The sequence below is a fragment of the Palaemon carinicauda genome, chromosome 22 (genome assembly GCF_036898095.1).
Source record: "Palaemon carinicauda isolate YSFRI2023 chromosome 22, ASM3689809v2, whole genome shotgun sequence".
NCBI lineage: Eukaryota > Metazoa > Arthropoda > Malacostraca > Decapoda > Palaemonidae > Palaemon > Palaemon carinicauda.
This window is the reverse complement of record NC_090746.1, coordinates 85,539,327-85,560,686: the sequence shown is the minus strand read 5'-3', so window position 1 is coordinate 85,560,686 and position 21,360 is coordinate 85,539,327. Positions and strand designations below refer to the sequence as shown.

Here is a 21,360-nt window from a genome sequence, read left to right as displayed (position 1 = left end):
TTTTCTTTTACTCAATATATATATAAACATGTTTTTCATGTTTGTATATATATTTGAGTATAGAAATCAGTAAGTTTCCTTTTCAGATTTGTGTGTGTAGTGTACGATATCTATGTGGTGTCCTCGGCAGTTTGGCCACCACGGCGTATTTTATGGGTGGCGATCGAGTTTGACTTCGGTCTTTCTCTCTCTCTCTCTCTTGAGGTCGTTCACCCTTTTACTACGTGTTACTACGCCCTTGTAGCTTCCTTTCCGTGTGGGGGGGTTGCTACGCCGTACGTTTGTCTCAATTAGTTAATGAATCTAATTGTAGTTTGTTTTTTTTTCCAGCTTGTAGAACGATTTCTTTCGGGGTTTTCGTTCTTTCTTTAGTGTTCATTCATTTTTAAATTACATAATTACATAGTTACATAATTATAATTGTTATAATTCTGTTTTAGTTACAGCTCTCCTTCCGTGAGTGTAAGTGGTTGTGAGGGCACGTGCCTGTTGTGTAATTCTTGTTTCCTTTCCCTCGGGATTCCTCTTCGGAGCCTTCCCGGGGGAATGAATGTGTACTAATAATTTTTGTTTTATTTCTTTTTTACAGTTACCGATCTAGTTCGTTTCTGTAATATGGCAACGGTGTGAGCTGTCTTGTTGAGGCCTGGGGATTCGGCTGTTGCTGCCTCCCCCCTTGTATTTTCGTCAGGGGCATGTCTCCTTCTACTGGAAGTACTCCCGTGACGACGGACAGCTCTCCAGTTCATTTTAGAGCTCTCAGGAGGCTTGCCTCCTTGGGCGGGTAACTTTCCTTCCGAGGGAAGTTTTTCCTGTCCAGGCTTGAGTTTTTTCCCTTTTGGGGGGTTCTTCTCTTGCCTTTTTTTCGTGCGACTATGCTCTTGGTGCTGAGCGGTCACACCTGCAGTTTCGCTCAAGGGGCTGGGCAACTGCAGGACCTCCTCTTCGGAGGATTGCTCCTTTTAGGTCACTGGCTGACCAGTCTCTTCTAGGAAGTGTTTCTCTTTCGTTCGCGAGAGAGTACACTCATAGAGACTCCTCTTCGGAGGATTCTTCTGCTGCTGTTGCTGTTGGCCTCCCTCGCCGTAAGGCCCACTGTCCGCCTCGTCGTGAAGGCCTCTCATCTCCCTATAAGGGTGCTAAGAGGCGCCTTTTTGTAATCTCCGTTTGCAGCCTACAACTTCTTTTTCTTGATCTTCCGCCTTGGTGCAGATGGACAGCAGTCTGATCTCGTCTTCCGACGGGCAACGGTCCTCCCGACGGACAACGGTCTTCCGACGGACATCAGTCTCCCGGCGGACAGACAACGGTCTTCCGACGGACATCAGTCTCCCGACGGACAACGATCCCTTCGGGGCAAGGGGTTGCCTCCCACGGGGGTTCTTCCCTTGCGTGTCAGGGTTCCCCTGCGCGCCCTTCTGCTGTGTTCTCTCCTGCTCCTGCTCAGTGTAAGAGCACAGCCGCTCTCCTGCTCATCAGCGCTCTCCTGTTCGTCAGCGCTCTCATGATGATCATCCCTGCTGTTCCTGTTGGTTCCTGTGCGCCCTCGCGATCTAGAACTTCGGTTCAGGTCTGGGTCAAGGACTCTTCTTCTATGTGCAGGCTTCCACGCGTTGCCTTCTGCTCGTCAGCGATCATCAGCTCGCCAGTGATCACCTGTCTCGGCGATCTCCGGATCGCCCTCGTGTGTTACAGCCGGCACGCCAACGTTCTCCAACACTTCTGAAGGAACATGGTTCGCCAGCTACTAGCTCACCTACGCATGCTGCTCGCCATCGCGCGATCGCCCACCTGAGGATGCTGCTCGCCATCGCGCGATTGCCCTCCTGCGGATGCTGCTCGCCATCGCGCGATCGCCCACCTGCGGATGCTGCTCGCCATCGCGCGATCGCCCACCTGCGGATGCTGCTCGCCATCGCGCGACCGCCCACCTGCGGATGCTGCTCGCCATCGCGCGACCGCCCACCTGCGGATGCTGCTCGCCATCGCGCGACCGCCCATCTGCGGATGTTGCTCGCCATCGCGCGACCGCCCATCTGCGGATGCTGCTCGCCATCGCGCTACCGCCCACCTGCGCATGCTGCTCGCCATCGCGTGACCGCCCACCTGCGCATGCTGCTCGCCATCGCGTGACCGCCCACCTGCGGATGCTGCTCGCCATCGCGCGACCGCCCATCTGCGGATGCTGCTCGCCATCGCGCGACCGCCCATCTGCGGATGCTGCTCGCCCATCTGCGGATGCTGCTCGCCATCGCGCTACCGCCCACCTGCGCATGCTGATCGCCATCGCGCGACTGCCCACCTGCGCATGCTGATCGCCATCGCGCGATCGCCCACCTGCGCATGCTGCTCGCCATCGCGCGATCGCTCACCTTCACATGCTGCTCGCCATCGCTCGCCAGCGCGTCGACATGCCACAACGCGCCATCGCCAACCTGCGCGTTAGCGCTCACCAGCTCACCACCGATCGCCTGTTGATCCATGTCGCCAGCGGTCTTCCTCGCCCACGCGGCAGCGCGTTTCCTCACCATCGCGCTAACGCTTGCGTTCGCCGCCTCGGACTCGCGCTCATTCACCTGCCCACCCTCGCGACCGTTCGCCCGCGCGACCGTTCGCCCGCGCGACCGTTCGCCTGCGCGACCGCGCGACCGTTCGCCTGCGCGCCCGCGCGACCGTTCGCCTGCGCGCCCGCGCGACCGCTTGCCTGTGCGCCCGCGCGATCATTCGCCTGCGCGATCATTCGCCTGCGCGCCCACACGCCCACGTACCTGCACATCTATGCTCATGGGCGTCCGCGCCCATGCTCTCCAATGTTCGCCCGCGTGCGAACCAACGGTATTCCATTGCGCGGACGGACGGTGTTCCGTCGCGCGAACCGACGGTGTTCCGTCGCGCGAACCGACGGTGTTCCGTCGCGGGAACCGACGGTGTTCCGTCGCGGGAACCGACGGTGTTCCGTCGCTCGAACCTACAGTGTTTCTTCGCACAAACGTCGGCTTAATTCTTGCAGTATCCATTGCTCGTCTATGGGTTATCGCTCGCCGACCACCAGCTCTCGCCCTTCCTACCACGCTCGCCCTCCTTATGCGCTCCTTCGCTCACCTTCGTTTGCGTTCCTGCGTGACCGCGCATGGGCGCTTCCACGTTCGCCCACGCGCAAATCTTTGAATTACCATCGCGCGAGCTCCAGGGCAATTGCGACCACGATTCCCATTGGGGTTTTCGCAGCATGGCCAGCCTGGCGAGTTCTTCTGGAGCGTATTTCCAGAACACGGCCTCACCCCCGTAAACGCAGAGCATGGCACTTGCAAGAATAGGAAGAAACTTCAGGGAGGTCTGAGCAACACTCCTCTTTCCAGAACCTGGGTTAGCCCTTCTCCGTCATTCCCTGGAAGGATTTTTGGCGGGGGGGCTTTCCGTTTGAGATTTCTCCATCGGACAAGGGGTGACTGCTTACCCCTTCCTCTGGGGGCTTACCAGGTCCTTTCCCTCCTCAGTTACGGCCCTAGGTTTGGTTCAAGGAAGCTACAGGAAGATCATGGGTACTTTCCTCCTCTCGAGCTCAGGCACCTTGGCCTTTCGTCGTTAAGTATCTAACTTGCGGACAAGCTCGATGTTGTACCATCTGGACGCGCTGACTGAGGGCTTCCTTCGGGTGTCTCGTCTGTGGAGGTCGACGACCTCAGACACCCTTCCATCCTTGAGAAGAGTTTGTTTGTGCCCAAGGACAGAGACTTAGACAGCGGCTGTGCGGAGGAAATCAACTTCCGTTTTCACTCCTCCAAGGCGCTTTCTTCCAGACTCTGCAGGGCTCCAGCGCCCTTTTCTTTCAACCACGTCGGCCTAAGTTATCGGCTACGACAACTGGGACAAGGTGTCCAATTGCAGTTTCCTCCTGTCAGGAACAGATGGCACGGGAGGCTCCCCCGGGGGGGCATAGTCCTAAAAGGAGCGGCAAAGTTCACGAACTCTAGGATTGCAGGTTTCTCGATGGGAGGATGCTTAAGGTTACTCATCCGGATGACAGCTTCCCGATGCCCATTCCCGCACAATCTCTGTGATCAGCCAAGGATATCGCGCCTGCCGTCTCTGTCAGCGAATTCAGTGTCTCTGAACCTCTATGCCATAGCGTCGGCAAGAGTTGCCCGGTTGGGCAGAATGATCCATACCTTAGGCGAAGGTCCTCCATAGGATCATCGACGGCTTCACCCCCGGCCTCTTCAGTCGATCCTTTCTTGTAGGGAAGGATCTGAGAGGGGAGTTCCGTAGTCGACCTCTCAGCCCTGATCAAGTTTGTCGAACAAACTTCGGCCAGGGTAGAACAGCAGAATCGATCAGACTGGTAACGAGGCGACAGGACTCCTTAAACCCTGGTTTGGAAGGACGGGTACTTTCAGTTTCCATTCCATCCATCTTCCAGGGAGCTCGTGGAATTCAGCCTAGACTGCAAGTATTCCTGCTTATGGTGCAGTGTGGCTATCCCGCCGTGGCATAGCAGGTTTTTTTCCCCAGAGAACTCTCCCTGCTTTCCTCATGGCCGCTCAGGTGCAGGCTTCCGCCTCCTCTGCTTTTTGGAGGGCTGGTCAACTCCGGTAGGCTCGGGTTCGACCTTCTTCAGCGCCGGGACAAGCTTCCGGATGCTTACCATGAGTGTTTGTTCATGGTACTTTGCTTGGAGCCTTCTCTTCTTCTGCCTCAACATCTGGAGTATCTGGCCATGATATTGAGTCAACAGCCTTACCACGTTGGAAACCCCGCTTCTCGTCCGTCCAGCGAGGTTAAGCAACGTCGGTTCTGGTCGGTACTTGGATGGGTGACCACCTGGGGACGCCAGATTCTGTTGCCACATCCTCCGAGCCTTCCTTTCAGTTGACTGTGGCAAGACTGAGGAGAGTCGCAGTACTTGTTCTCAGTCAAGCAGAGCTTTCAGCCCTACCTTGGAACGTTTCCTAGTTCTCCTTTCCTCATTGACCCGTCTATAGTCCAAACGGTCGCCTCAGGATAAGTTCCATGTGGGGCGGTCCAAGTTCCGGTGGTTTCAGGCAACGTTTAACCGGACTTCCTGGCCCCTATGGGACCAGCGGAACTATTAGACCTGCAATGGGTGTTGACCTATGGAACCTCTTGATAGTAGGGGATATTCTCATCCTTTCCCCACATTCTTGATGCTGTTCTCAGACTCGTCAAAGGAAAGGGGGGGGGGGGGCATGTTCCGGTCCAGGCCTATGGTCAAGACCTGAAGGATACCTCTCCATCATTCAGGCAGGCTTAGGGGCCGTAGTCTGGCCCCTCTACAGATCCTACAGCTCCTGCCGAGTCGCCCCGTGCGCGTCGACTTCATGATTCTGGCGTGTTCTAACCAGCAGCGGACGCTTTTTCACACCTTCACATCTTGCAGTAGAGATACCGGGATGATTGAGATTATCTCAATACCACCATCGGCTCTCTCATTCCAGGCAGACTATCCGAGCAGAGCCTCGTAGAAAGAGTGTACCTGGGGGTCTTTGACCTTGAGTAACCAGCAAGTCCTGGTCTGGGGGACCTGATCGCGACAGCTTGGAACCTCAAGCTTCCGCTGTTCTTCCCCCCAGTCTCAGACCCCAAGACTCTGGCAAGATGCATTCCGGTGATGGTGGGACAACTTCGACGCCTGCGTCTTCCCTCCTTTTTGTCTGTGGACAATGGGTCTCAGCAAGACCAGGTTGCCTGTCAACCTTTCAGTGGGAGAGCTCCACTGGGACTATGCGCAGAACGGTTTCTGGACCCTCTGCTTCCCCTGACGGAACTCCCGGGAGAGCTTCTCCCACGGCGCAGACTACTCAAACAACCACACTGCGACATCTCTCCCGAACCGGGGCGTCGCTTCGGCTTCATGCCTGGAGACACTACGCCTCCTCCTCAAGAAGAGACAACCCGCTACAGTCGCGGTACGGAGGTCGCGTCATCTGCGATAGTCATCCGCAGGGGTCTTCCAGGTAAAGTGAAGTGTCTTCGGTGGTTGGTGCCGTGGGAGATATACCTCTTCCCTTGAGGCCTCTTCTCCAGCAATAACGGTCTTATTGCCTTTCGGCGGGAGGAAACTCCTTTCCGCTCTCGGCAATGAAGCCTGTCGCTCAGCCTTTCCCTGACCTTCAGGCTTAAAGGAATAACTTTTTCCTGCCCGCTGGATCTTTCCTCGCTCATGCGAAGCTACGATTGTCCCTGCCCTAGTCGGAGGAAGACCTCCAACTTAGAGCATGGCTCGGACTTTTAGTCCTTTAAGAGATCTTCTCAAGACCCTTTACGACAGTCCTTGGATTGCATTCCGCCTTGGGTCTCCTGCTCACTCTGGCCACTGCCAGTGTGTAAGCAATCTTCTTGGTCTTGTACGACTCCGCCCTTTCTAAGGAAGAGGGGAAGGCAACATTCAGGTTCGCTCCTGAGTTGTTGGCTAGACTCAGAATCTGGGTGTCCCGGCCCTTCGGTCCAATTCATTCAAGATTTCGAGTCTCCATTCTGTATCTGATGTCCCAAGACCTCTTTCTTGCCAGTAAAGGAATCGAGAGGTTAGCTTTGGGAACAGCTGCAGTTTGTCCTCAGTTGCAGCCGATTTGGGAGCACAAGGAGGACACGGGGGAGAGTCACCAGTATACCTCTTCAGCCCGGACTCAAGGACATTCATCTCGACCTGTCTCCAGACTCTCCCCCGTCACGTCGCCCTACAGCACGATGTTGGATACATCGCAACGTCCCTCGCCTTCGAGTAATACTACTCTGTGACGCAGGTGCTACAAGCTGGAGTCTGGAAGCGTCTAATGACCTTCGCAGCCCGCTTCCTGCAGGGCGTGACCCACAGGAGTCTCGATACGTTTTCTATCGCTCTGTGGTGGCTACACAACAGCTGGTGTAACCTCAGGCTCCTTTTTGGACAGGTAGCAGAAGGTTGAGGGCATTGCTATCAGGTTTTAGTCTGCATGAACGAAAGAAGTATGTCTGGCCCTTATTTCTTTCTTCATCATCCCCTCTACGGGGAAGCAGCATCCTGGTCTCTGCATAGCTGACCTCGAACCTCTGCAGGTAAACCATGCTTCCTTGTGTTCCGAGTATTGAGTCAATACTGTCGCGTCCCCCATACCCTGACGAGGTGGTATTGGGAACGTCCTAACCCAGAGTTCCTTCTGGAACTCCAGGTCAACTGCCTAGGACGGGTCACACTTCTTCCTTCACACACAAGCTTACGTAGGCCACATGGTTCCTTGCGGAGCAAGGAACTTGTGAGGTGCAGGGACTCCTTTTCTCGAGTGCGACTCACTCGGATTCTGAGTCCCTGGGTAAAGCCAAAGCCAGTATGGCTGGGGACTTTCCACCCTACCTAAGGGGTAAGTCACCCTCTGTAAATAGCGTGGTTTTTATTTCGGTTACGGAACAAATGACATTCGAAGATAATTTGTATTTTTCCTAACCATACAAACCTTAGCTATTTATACATATTTGCCCGCCAGCCCTGTCCCCCAAGACAAGTCCTACCTCTAAGTGAAAGTGAGCATTCATCTGTGTGTGAGGGGGGGAGGGGTAGCTAGCTACCACTCCCCTACCCCCCCGCTAACTAGCGCGGGAGTAATACACCCTCGTTAAATTCTAATGGCTCGCTATTTCAGCTGCGCTAAAAGGTAAACCCTCTGTAAATAGCTAAGGTTTGTATGGTTAGGAAAAATACAAATTATCTTCGAATTTGTCATTTTAGTGTAGTACACGTGTATAAAAGCCTATCACTACCTCTCTCTCTTCATACCATTTTTCTCTGCATTTTCATACCTACCTCTCGTTACCATTCTCCTTCTCTCTAACAAATAAAATCTTAGTTTTTGAATGAAATTAACATTACTATATCTTTAGTTATGGTGAGCAATTCCTTGTTTCAGGTGGTACAAGAAACTTAAAAAAAAACACAGCATACTATTACACTGGCTCTCTCTCTCTCTCTCTCTCTCTCTCTCTCTCTCTCTCTCTCTCTCTCTCTCTCTCTCTCTCTCTCTCTCTCTCTCTCTCTCTCTCTCTCTCTCACTCTTTTTGGTGTGTGGTTATTTATAGGGATAATACTTTCGACGTGGTTGACAAGCTATAAGATCTTTAGCGAAGGATAACTACCCCGGTTAGCAGGAGGGGTGTAGGGTAGTCGGCTGTCCCGCTCACTAACACACTTGGGCTGAGCACCCACTTTGCTTTTGGCTCGGGTCGAGTGCAGACGTTGCCGCTCTCTCCCTCCATTGCCTTGACTTGTCATTTGACTTGAAATAATTCTTTAATTATGCTCTTCCTAACCGGCCTCATGCTCACTTGTCCTGGACATGAGGGCCACTCTTGCTGTACCTTTATGTCCTCAGTGGAGACGGACCTGCACCACCTGTGTCCGTCCTGTAGAGGCCGGTGGTGAGATCGGGGCAACACTTGTCCTGAGTGCTGGGAGTGGTTTGCTTCCCAGTGGGAGAGGTTTAGGCGTAGGCTCAAAAAGAAGTCCAAGAGAGATTCTTCGCCTTCCTCGAAGTCGAAGAAGTTCTTTAACCCCCCCTATCTCTTCCCGAAGCTCCTGTTCGATATTTCTTCCCTGGGGAACGGCTAGGTAGTAGCGCGAACCGCTTAACTCAAGGTCAACCTCGGTGATCGAGGGACAGTACTGTTTCCCTTGGAGAAACAGTTCTGCCCCTCCTCTGGGAGTGCTTGCTCTTTCTCTGACTTATTTTAGGTTTGACCATTGCTGGGTTTAGCTGGTCCCCCATTGAAAGAGGCTTTATTTGAGCTCCTCCAACTGGGTGCCGAGAGGAAGCGAACTCTTGCTTCCTCGGAGGTGGATCCTTCTCCGTCGAGCGCAGCCCTGATGACCCCGGAGTTTCTGCTGCTCTATCTGCTTTGTTGTCTCCTACTGACGCCAAAGACAGCGCTTCCCTCCTTGCTGAGCCAACTCTTCCATCGGGGGTGGAGCAAAATCTGGGGTGAGTCTCTCCTTCAGGTGGTCACCTCTCTCGTTCACGAATGAAAACCCCCAGAGAGTCTCTTTTCCTGAGAACTTTCAGAGACCAACGTGTGTTCTCTCAGCAAGAACTGCTCAGGCGTTCTCCTTCGGGGGTTCGTCAGGTTCCGGAGTTGTTCGTCAAGTTACGGAGTTCATCACTCCTCGTCACCGTGGACGTTCTCTCCCCCTCCTGTGCTGTAAGGAGACTTCTTTTCAGTCCGGTCAAGGACCGTCATGCTGAGTCTTCGGGGGTCTCGTCACATATCAGCTGCTCACCACTTGCCAGCTACTCATCACTCTTCTTTGGACGATCCGCCGTCGCCTGGTGGTTCATGATCATTACTTGTCACCAAGAGACCCTCACTCCTTGCGAGACGACCAACGACTATCTTGCTACCATCAGGTGCGTGAGCGCTACTCATCAGGCGAGCAAGGCTTTCACAGAGCTCATAGGTCATCACCTCCTCAGCACTTGTCAGCTAGGCGTTCGACAACGCAGCACTTGCCAACTCTTTGCTCGCTAGCTCCTTGGAGTTTGCCCCCACATTGGACTCCTAGACTGGCTCCTCCACCTGGTCATCTGCAGGCACGTAATCGCTGGTCACCAAAGAATCGTCACTCTCCAGCGGACCAGCTCGCCCCGCGAGAGTGTTGTGGTAAGGAATCTCGCCGCTATGTGCATCGTCATCGCTCTCCACTCTCCCAAGAGGAGTCTACATCCAGTTATGTTAGCCAGGTCTCGACATCGGGGGAACCCCCTCAGGGAAGACGACTGTTCTTTCTCCCTCGTCAAGCTGGGAAGAGCAAAGAGAAGAAAGGTCTCTTTATTTTTTTTCATGTCGGCTATCCCTCGTCAAACTGGGAGGAATGTAGAGAGGAGAGGTTCCCTTTTTTGTTTCATTTGGTTGATGTCGGCTACCCCCCAAAATTGGGGGAAATGCCTTGGTGTATGTATGTATGTATCCTCCAGAATTGGGGAAAGTACCTTGGTAAATAGATAGATATCCTTAAGTAACAAGTCTATGAATTCCCTTAAGGTAAAACCCCGATCTTGCCTTTTCTATTGCTCATACCTTCGAGCCTAGGCTTGAAAATGATGTTTAGTTGCCTGTCCCTTTGTAATTTTTGCTTAGAAGGAGCTAGTCTAAAATTTCTGGCTTATATTTATGAAACATGAAATTTATTTAAAAAGTTTTCACATTAGAATTGTTCATATAAACAATACTTTTAATTGGTATATTCTGGTTTTAAATATTTTTTTCATTCATTAACTTTTCCCTTTGCTAAAGAAATATGTTTTTTTTACAGAAGCTCCAGGAGTCACCCAGATAGATGAAAATTCAGTTTACAATTCCCAAAGGCAGAAAAGACCTCTTGTTGATGATTTTGAAGATGATGTGGCACAATTTATGGATGAAGATAACCAAGAAAACAGTAATACTTTCAGATATATTAATCTAGTACTAAACATTTTTAGTAGATACTCATAAAACCCTTATAAAACCCTTATTATTATACTGTTTGCAATGTTAGTGGTTAAGAATGAAGTGCTTTATTATTTTAGAGCTAGATTATTTTAGATATACAGTATACTTTGTTTCCCATTACAGTAATCATCAGAGTAATAGACTATCTTTTCAGACTTCTTTATTTTTTTGCTAGGTTACCTTTCTAAGCTTAAGATATTTTGCTTAGAAATCTTTTGAATATAAAGTTTAGTGTCCCTTAAGTTGGAAATTATATATAATTAATTTCATCTGTGAGTGTAAATGTTCAACTGTTAACTATACTTTAGGCTTTTGTTGAAAAGTCACTTATGAGCTGCAGATCCAAGTAATAGGACAGTGTTGTGAGACACTAACCATGCATGCACATGATCTGCATTCAGGCACCCAACCTAGGATCTAGGAAAGTCAGGCAGTGGCTGCTGGTAACTTAGCTATTAGCCATTAGTCATTTTCAAACACCGCCATCCTCTGATCCCAGGTATAGTTTGGTTGTCAAGATTAGGGAAAATTTTTTAATGCTACAAGTAGGCCTCAAATATCGGACCTACAAATTGTGTAGGAAACATTATTCACTAGGCTGTCGAAACTGATTTATTGAAAGGGCAGGCTCCCAAAGTGTCTGATGATTTAAGCTCCTATTGTATTTATTTCACACTTTTTTTTTTAAAGATACTATTGTATTTGTTTCAGAATTCTTAAACTTAATGGAATAGACATTGTGTGTTCTGTTGTGAATCTTAATTTATATCATTTAAGCTTCAAATGGATGAATTTACAGTAATATGTATCCATGTCCATTTTTAATCATTTCAGAAAATTGTTTAAAAGTGCAAATTATTTAGAGCATACACTGCTCATGATAGTAGATAACAAATTATCCAAGATAGTCAGTGCTATTATCATCATCAATGTTTTTATAAATTTTTACCCATACACAGTTAAATGCACTTTCTGCTAGAATTCCCATCTGATCTTGATAGTCATATCTTCCCTTTACCCATGATATTATGGCTTTTACACAGGTCTTGATCCACAAATTTCCATTTGTTCCTACAAGAATACAAACCCTTTGCTCTTTCCTATGGATATATGTTTTGAGCAAAGCTAGAATCTAGCCATAAACTTTCATACAAAATGTCAATGACCCTCCGCTAATTTGTGGGGGTAGACCAGCTACCTCCAGAACACGTACCCATATTAAAGTGTTCAAGTAATGTTGATCATTTATGTAACACAGTTGATGTTATAAATATGTCTTCTAAGAACAGGTTGATAACAGATAGTAATTTGTATGAAAGTGGTGATAATGAGGCATACATTGCAGGATTTATTGTTCATAAATTAAAGAAATCCTTGCGTTGTGAAACCTGCTTAGATTGTTTAACTATCAATGACAATAATGTATTGCCAAGTTTAACCAAATTCAAAAGTAAAGAATATTTGACAACAAAAGAGCTTTAGACTATGGTACACCAAGGAACAGGGACGTATGAAATTAGGAAATCTCTTCTTTCTGCCTCAAAAAGGGTTATACTGGACATAAGTGAGGCAAATAATTCTGCTACCACATTTCCTTCCAGGGAATCAAAGTATTTTAGTAGAGCAATGAAGTAGACAGGCCCAGTTGTTACTAAGAGAAAGATCTCTTCACCCTCTGGTGAGCCAAGATGTGAAATGTTTGGTAAAAACTAATGACAGACATCTTTGTAATATATTTAAACAAATGGATACTGATTCTCCCGTCCAAGATCCTCTAACTTGGGCCGTGCATGCCATGCTTCAGGATTTTTAAATATTTAACTTAGCCGGTGAATATATAATAGCTGCAACTCTGTTGCTCGACAGACAAAAAACAGTAAAAACTCGCCAGCGATCGCTATACAGGTTGCGGGTGTGCCCACCAGCACCAACTGTCGGCCAGATACCACTCTCTCGATGTAAACAAAGACTCAATTTCTTCTCTGTCGACGTGTCGACAAGACGTACTTTTACTCGCTGTAGAACCTGGAGTTTTCTCAACATATTTGGTGAAGTACTTCATTTTGGTTTGAGCTTTCGCAGTGCAGGTGTTTTATCTTCATCTTAAATCTTGAACTCGTTTTGGATAGATTTAATTTTTGGTGACAAAAAGAGTATGGACTTTCTTTGACTTTTAAATGGCCGACCCTTCCCTTAGACGGAAGTGTGTTTAGGCTTTTAGTAATTATCTTATCACGTTATAAATTAATTATAGATTTTCCTCTATATATTTTATATCTCACCGCCTTTATTAGGCCTCTTCGATTAACTTTCCATTTATAATAAACATAAAAAATAAATTTTAATGTTTTGTTTATATGCGACCTTTCCTGAGAGTAGGCGGTCCTAACTTGGAAACCGAAGTTAAACAACGTTGAGCCCTTTCAATCGTAAATAGCTTTTAAAGAGCAAATGATTTAAAACTTTTTAAATGAATATTTTTAATAAATATTTTATGAAAGATTTTCTTTGAATAGTCTTCGTACTGTTTCAAAGATGAACTAACGTTTAGTTTATTTATGCTACGCAGTTTGCGCTCTATCGTTACGATAGAGAGAGAGAGTATCACGGTTTCACTTTGCAGAAAGAGTAAATCGATTCTGACGTTTTGTTCATTCTTCTTTCAAAGCTTAAAGGTTTTAAATTCTATTTTAAAGGAACTTTTTAATTGAAAAACCTTTCAGTTTTTTCCTTTGGTCAAATAACATGTTTTTTTGACAAAACGTAATTGGGCTCTTCTCTTAGGTGCGAAATCAAGAGAGAGAGAGAGAGAGAGATAGAGACGGAGGGAGAGAGAGGAGAGAAAACGTTCCGTTCAAGCGGGTAACGTTGTTCTCAAGTTACTCTCGTCCCTAGTCTCTGTACGGGGAGAAAGGATAAAACGTTTTTAGTTTTATTCTCGTCCCCAGGCAATGTACGGTGAGAGATTGAAAACGTAGTTTTGAATGAACTAGTGTTTATTCTCTTCCCCAACCACTGAATTTTTTATCTTAAAAGATGTTTACTGTTTTTTTGCTGGTATTAATGTGCTTGCATTATACGACTGATTTCGCATTTACTACCTTTTGATGAGGGTAGAATTGCGTGCTTCAGGTAGAAATTAGTGAAAGTTTCGATTTCAGTGAAATAAGTGCAAAACAGAAAATCGTAGTGATAAAGTGATATTGCGCAAAGTGTTACAGTGTTGCGTCCGAGGGTTCGTCTGTTCGTGCCTGTCGTTCACCTAGTCCGGGACCTCTTGCAAGCTCCCAAGCCCAGGGGAGAAGTAATGTCGTACGACTTATGGGTTCGAGAGGCCTTGATCAGCGAACAGACGTTTCCCTCTATGGTATCGTGTGTATCTTACCAAGATCTCCCCTACCATAAGGCGAGAGAGACAATTTTCTCCTCGTCATCCGAAGGCTTTTCGCATAAGAAACCGTGGAACAAGGTTTCGAGGCCCTTAAGCGAAAGTCAGTCCTTTCAGGACAGGTCCAGCGTCCTGGTTGCAGCCATTAGGACAGCTCTGACCCTATGCAGTCATCGGATAACTGCTCGCCGCCTAACAAAAGCGTAACACAGACTCCGAGAGTCTTTTTGTTGGCAAAGTGTTGCGGTCACAGACGTTACCCTCGTCTCTTACCGCAACCATTTCCGTTGATCCTAAATGGGTTGTACGGCAAGACATGCAGAATAAGCTTGCCTCCCTTATGGAAGACTATTCTGCCGATTAGTCCGTTGAGCCTAGCCGTTTATCTCATCGAGATCCTGGCTTTCAGCCAACCTAACGTTCCTTTGTGCGTCCTGTTGACGTTGGCGTAGCTAAGTCCCGTCAGTCAGGTTGTTTAGAACCACACTCGATGCGGTCTCGTGTGGATTTTCAGCCACATTTGGACGTTAGGCCACTTGCTGATGCTCCTGTTGACGTTCAGGACGTTCGCTAACAATCGGAGTTGACTTGTTTTGACGCTGTGCGTCAACCTCCGCATTCTAGAGTTGTTTTGACTGCTCAGTCTAGGCGGTCAAAGCAGTCTCGAGTGGACGCTGTGCGTCCTCACGCACCTGTTGTTGTTGACAGTTCACAGACTGTCAAGCAGTTACATGACGTTGCGTCCTGGTCTCTCGCACCTGTTGTTGTTGACAGTTCACAGACTGTCAAGCAGTTACATGACGTTGCGTCCTGGTCCGCTACTAATGCACCAGTGCGTGTGGACTCTGCTTGTAAAGCATTGCCACCACGGTAGGTCTCTCCCTTGCTTGAGACTCAGCTATTATCGGACAAGGTTCCTTTAGATGAGGAAGTTGCTGTTCCCCCTCCTACTGATATTCCCTTGAGGACTCTGTCAGACGGAGAGGAGCCTAAAGCTGCTTAGCCCTCTATGGACTTTAAATAAATCATGCTGATTTTTAAGGATCTTTGTCCGGATCTTTTTGTAACTGCTGCTCCTCGTTCGCTTAAACGTCAGAGCTTACACTAGGCCTAGCTACTTCGAAGCCGTTGTTTTATAAGCTAGTGCTCACTCGCTCTCCTAGAGAGCTTTACGTTTGCTAGGCGACTGGTTTATCACCAGGAGGAGTTTGGGGGATACAGCCTTTGCTTTCCCTTCTTTTAAACTGGCTTATAGAGCGAGAGTCTGATATGACACGAGAGAAGTTCTCGGCTTGGGAGTTCCTGCCTCTGCCCAGATAGACTTCTCAAATCTCGTAGACTCTCCCTGGCGCCTGGCCAGGAGACGCTCCAAGATTTTACAGGTCAACTTCACAGCTGTTTTCGAGCCTTTGAAGTTTTGCTGTACAATTATGTCATGCATAAACAAGGCTTTCAGGGATGGCTCCAATGATCTGACAGCCACGTTCTCTGCAGGGACAAGTCCCTCAGGGATGGCTCCATGATTTGGCAGCCATGTTCACTGCAAGAGTACGTTAGAGGCAAGTGCGCTCAATGTGTTCATTGTCAAGACAAACTTCACGATGAAGTCTACCAGGCTGTCTTGACAGCATTTATGGAAGGCGACTGGATGGTCTCTCTCGACCTTCAGGAGGCATACTTCCACATTTCTATACACCCGGATTCCCAACCGTTTCTGAGGTTTGTTTACAGGAATGTGGGGTACCAGTTTCGAGCTATCGGAGATCAGAGCCTCCCTGTACTTGGACGACTGGCTTCTCAGAGCCTCTTCTAGTCATCGCTGTCTGAAGGATCTCAATTGGACTCTAGATCTGGCCAAGGAATTGGGACTCCTAGTCAATTTGGAAAAGTCACAGCTGGTCCCATCCCAAACTATTCTGTATTTAGGGATGGAGATTCACAGTCAAGTTTTTCGGGCTTTTCCGTCGGCCCCCAGAATAGATCAAGCCCTGCTCTCCATCCTGAAGATGCTGAAGAAAGAACGCTGCTCAGTCAGGCTGTGGATGAGTCTGGTAGGGACGCTGTCATCCCTGGAGCAATTTGTCTCGCTAGGAAGGCTACACCTCCGTCCTCTTCAATTCCATCTGGCTTTTCACTGGAAAAAGGACAAGACGCTAGAGGCGGTCTCGATCCCGATTTCCGAAAAGATAAAGTCTTGTCTGACTTGGTGGAAGGACAATATCAGCCTACGAGAGGGTCTTCCCCTGGCAGTTCAGATACCCAACCACGTTCTCTTCTCGGACGCATCGGACTTGGGCTGGGGCGCGACGCTGGACGGTCGGGAATGCTCAGGTCTGTGGAACTCGAGTCAGAGGAGCATGCATATCAACAGCAAGGAGCTTTTGGCGGTTCATCTGGCCTTGATAAGCTTCGAGAATCTCCTTCGAGGCAAGGTGGTGGAGGTAAACTCGGACAACACCACGGCCTTGGCGTACATTTACAAACAGGGAGGTACCCACTCACTGACTTTGTACGAGGTCGCAAGGGACCTGCTCATCTGGTCAAAAGATCGAGGCATCTCCCTAGTAACGAGGTTCATCCAGGGCGACTTGAACGTCCTAGCAGATTGTCTCAGTCGGAAAGGTCAAGTAATTCCAATCGAATGGACCCCCCACAAGGATGTGTGCAAGAGACTTTGGGCGACTTGGGGTCAACCCACCATAGATCTCTTTGCAACCTCGCTGACCAAGAGGCTTCCAATCTATTGCTCTCCAGTCCCGGACCCAGCAGCAATACATATAGATGCCTTCCTCCTAGATTGGTCACATCTGGATCTTTACGCATTCCCACCATTCAAGATTGTCAACAAGGTACTGCAGAAGTTCGCCTCTCACGAAGGGACAAGGTTGACGTTAGTTGCTCCCCTCTGGCCCGCGAGAGAATGGTTCACCGAGGTACTTCGATGGTTAGTAGACGTTCCCAGAAGTCTTCCTCTAAGAGTAGACCTTCTACGTCAGCCACACGTAAAGAAGGTACACCAAAGCCTCCACGCTCCTCGTCTGACTGCCTTCAGACTATCGAAAGACACTCGAGAGCTAGAGGCTTTTCGAAGGAGGCAGCCAGTGCGATTGCTAGAGCAAGGAGAGCTTCTACCATTAGAGTCTACCAATCGAAGTGGGAAGTCTTCCGAAGCTGGTGCAAGTCAGTTTCTGTATCCTCGACCAGTACCTCTGTAGCCCAAATAGCTGTTTTTCTCTTATACCTGAGAAAAGGACGATCCCTTTCAGCTCCCACTATCAAGGGCTACAGAAGCATGTTGGCATCGGTCTTCTGGCATAGAGGCTTAGATCTTTCCAACAATAAAGATCTGCAAGACCTCCTTAAGTCTTTCGAGACCACTAAGGAGCGTCGTTTGGCTACTCCTGGGTGGAATTTAGACGTGGTCCTAAGATTCCTCATGTCAGACAGGTTTGAGCCTTTACAGTCAGCCTCCCTGAAAGATCTCACTCTTAAGACTCTTTTCCTGGTATGCTTAGCCTCAGCTAAAAGAGTCAGTGAGATTCATGCCTTCAGCAATAACATCGGATTTTCGTCAGAAAAAGCCACTTGTTCTCTGCAACTTGGTTTTCTAGCCAAAAATGAGCTAACTTCTCGTCCTTGGCCTAAATCTTTCGATATTCCCAGCTTATCGGAGATCGTAGGCAATGAACTAGAAAGAGTCTTATGCCCTGTTAGAGCTCTTAAGTTCTACTTAGCTCGTACTAAACCTTTACGAGGCCAATCTGAAGCGTTATGGTGTTCGGTTAAGAAACCATCCTTGCCTATGTCAAAGAATGCTTTGTCATGTTTTATCAGATTGTTAATACGAGAAGCTCATTCACACTTGAGTGAGGAAGACCGATCTTTGCTTAAGGTTAGAGCTGTAGCAACTTCCGTGGCCTTTAAGCAAAATAGATCTCTGCAAAGTATCATGGACGCAACCTATTGGAGAAGCAAGTCTGTGTTCGCGTCATGTTACTTAAAAGATGTCCAGTCTCTTTACGAGAACTGCTACACACTGGGACCATTCGTAGCAGCGAGTGCAGTAGTGGGTGAGGGCTCAACCACTACAATTCCCTAATTCCATATCCTTTTAATCTGTCTCTTGAAATGTTTTAATGTTTTTATGGGTTGTCCGGAAGGCTAAGAAGCCTTTCGCATCCTGGTTGATTTGGCGGGTGGTCAAAGTCATTTCTTGAGAGCGCCCAGATTAGGGATTTGATGAGGTCCTGTTGTATGGGTTGCAGCCCTTGATACTTCAGCTCCTGGGGGTCTGTCAGCATCCTAAGAGGATCGCGGGGCTCCGTAAGGAAGACGTACTTACAAGGCAGAGTAATCGTCTAAGTCGACTTCCTTACCAGGTACCTATTTATTTTGGTTTTGTTATATTGATAACTGTCAAAATGAAATAAAAAACTCTTAGCTTATACGATGTAAACATATTTAACTGGTCTCTACCCACCACCCTGGGTGTGAATCAGCTACTATATATTCACCGGCTAAGTTAAATATTTAAAAATTATATTTTAATTATAAAATAAATTTTTGAATATACTTACCCGGTGAATATATAAATTAAACGACCCTCCCTTCCTCCCCAATAGAGACGCAGTGGGATGAGAAGAAATTGAGTCTTTGTTTACATCGAGAGAGTAGTATCTGGCCGACAGTTGGCGCTGGTGGGCACACCCGCAACCTGTATAGCGATCGCTGGCGAGTTTTTACTGTTTTTTGTCTGTCGAGCAACAGAGTTGCAGCTATTATATATTCACCGGGTAAGTATATTCAAAAATTTATTTTATAATTAAAATATCATTTTTCTAATCTAGTAATTTGGGATTTTCCTTTCATCATCATTTTTCTGATCATCAAGAAGCTTCAGTGCTCAAAATGCAAGAATGTTTTCATATCCCTGTTTTGACCTGTGGCTATTGTCGTATAAAATCTAATCTAGTTGCCAAACAGTAGAGATTTTGTCAGACAACCACTAAAATTTTGTACACCAAATCCACTTGTACTGCTGCTTATCACATGGAAACTACTGTATCCTTAGAGGTAGGATTTTCTCAAAATCTAAGTGGTGGTCCCTTTAATCAATTGTGGGTGCAGAGGAACTTTTAAAATAAATAATTTATAATGTAACTTTTATTTTTTGGATATATATTAAAGAAGTTGAAAATTAAAATTTGATTTTATTTGTAGCTGCAAATTAGATACAAGAATAATTTTATTATTATAGGAATGTATTTTAATTGTTTTGCAGTCCTTTATTAAATTAAGAAGAGTATGTGTATTACAATGGGATTAGATATGTTTATACTAAGTTCATTCAAAGATAAGGTTTTCGAGTTTAGGGCTTTAACATATGTACCTTACTTTTGCCAGACTGAGTATCATTGGTTCTCCAAATCTGGTTATTGTGGTATTCAGCACATAAATTTCAGGAGGTACCATTGAAATAAACTTTACTTTTCAATTAAGATTAATTATTTTAATACAGTATATTCTCTGAAATTCATTGAAGTTCACACCCAACTTCATAATCACAGTGATTCTGATTTCTTTTTCACTATTTTTGTACCTCAGAAGAATGAGAAAAGATGAGAGCAGCAGTTTGGGGGAAGTTGTTGTTTACATGAGTGCTCATATTTCTGGGCTCGACCTGTGTCACTCCGTGAAATGCTCCTCAGCACCATTTTTAAGGCATAATTACTGCTGAATATACCAGAGAGAAAGTTGCATGGAATGCCAGGAATGAACCTAGCTCGCTCACTCCTTGAGTGTCGGTATAGATAACTGGGGCATGATAGAACCACGACCATAGGTCCCTCTCCAATTAGGCCTCTCCCTCATCAACATCCCCCTACTACGACTAACCCTCTCTACCCCTACATCTCCCCACCCGCTATTCTCATTCCTCTTCAGCACTTGTGTTGGTCAGACCTATTTTTTTGAAGATGTCCGACATTTTAGAGATCACTGGGCGACACAGGTTCCTCGCCCAGAAATAGATTTTTCCTTCGTCAAAATCCCTTATTTCCTTCCGGATCTTTAGAATGGAAAAAAGTTTTTTTCACATGCAAAATACATCTATGTAGAATTTTAATTTCTTCTTATTTTTGTCATATCTGTGTTTTGCATTGAAAGAATGAATAGCATATGAATTTCAGGTAAGTATTGAAATAATAACTTTTAGTTTAAAAATGAGATTATTTATTCTTATTTCATATTTGATATTGGTTTCATAAGCATGAATAAGCACTTGACCCCCTTTTCTCTCCATTAAAAAGTCATTTTTCAATATCAAACTTACCCGATGATCATATAGCTGCATCCCTGCTGCCCGACAGAAAAAATCTACGGGCGGAATACGCCAGCGATCGCTATACAGGTGGGGGTGTACATCAACAGCGCCATCTGTCAAGTAGGTACTCAAGTACTCGATGTCAACAAAGAACCAATTTTCCCTCTGTCGTGCCACAGGCAAGACCTACTAAATACGCCGTCCCTAACTGGATTTGTTTTCACAACGATTTGGTGAAGTACACTACTGTATTCCAGTTTTGAGCTTTCGCTATGCAGGGGTTTTATCTTCATTTCAAAACTTGAACTCGTTTTGGATAGATTTAATTATGGTGACGAAGAGAGTATGGACTCTCTTTCACTTTTTAATGGCCGACCCTTCCCTTAGACGGAAGTGTTGGTGACGAAGAGAGTATGGACTCTCTTTCACTTTTAAATGGCCGACCCTTCCCTTAGACGGAAGTGTGTTTAGGTTTTTGGTAATTTTGCTTAACAAGTTATAGTTCTATTTATTTTATATCTCTCCGCCTTTATAGGCCTCTTCGATTAACTTTCCTTTTATTATAAACTTATAAAAATTAATTTTTATGTTTGTTTATATGCGACCTTTCCTAATAGTAGGCGGTCCTTACTTGGAACCGAAGTTAATTCACTTTGAGCCCGTCATATCGTATTTACCTTTTAAGAATTTATACTTTTTTAATTTTTTGTTTTGAAAGAATTTCTTTGATAGTCTCGTACTGTTTTCAAAGATGAACTAACGTTTAGTTTAGTCTCCGCAGTTGTTGACGTTCAGAACGTTCAACATGCGCTCTATCGTTACGATAGAGAGAGAGTTTTTCACGGTTTCACGTTGCAGTAAGAGTAAACCGATTCTAGCGTTTCGTTCATTCTTTCTTAGCTTAAATGGTTTAAATTCTAATAAAGGAACTTTTTATTTGGGAAACCTTTCAGTTTTTTCCTTTAGCAAATAATATGTTTTAACGATATATAATTGGGCTCTTCTCTCAGGTTCTAAGTCAAGAGAGAAGAGAGAGAGAGATAGAGACGGAGGGAGAGAGAGGAGAATAAACGTTTCGTTCAAGCGGGTAACGTTGTTCTCGTTTTTTTTTTTTTTTTTTACTCTTCTCCCTAGTCGCTGTAGGGGAAGAAGGTAAAACGTTTCTAGAGTTTTA

The 21,360-nt window shown here is 46.7% G+C and overlaps 1 protein-coding gene and 1 pseudogene across 1 annotated transcript in view; both read left to right on the top strand.

The window, feature by feature from the left end:
* Positions 1-21,360, top strand: part of LOC137615954 (chromosome transmission fidelity protein 18 homolog) — a 106,334-nt gene that overhangs the window by 15,879 nt on the left and 69,095 nt on the right. Inside the window, exon 3 of the mRNA XM_068345638.1 lies at positions 10,298-10,423. Coding sequence (XP_068201739.1) covers positions 10,298-10,423 — 126 coding nt within the window. The remainder of the gene's footprint in view (positions 1-10,297; positions 10,424-21,360) is intronic.
* On the top strand, positions 4,728-4,846 carry LOC137616796 (5S ribosomal RNA; annotated as a pseudogene).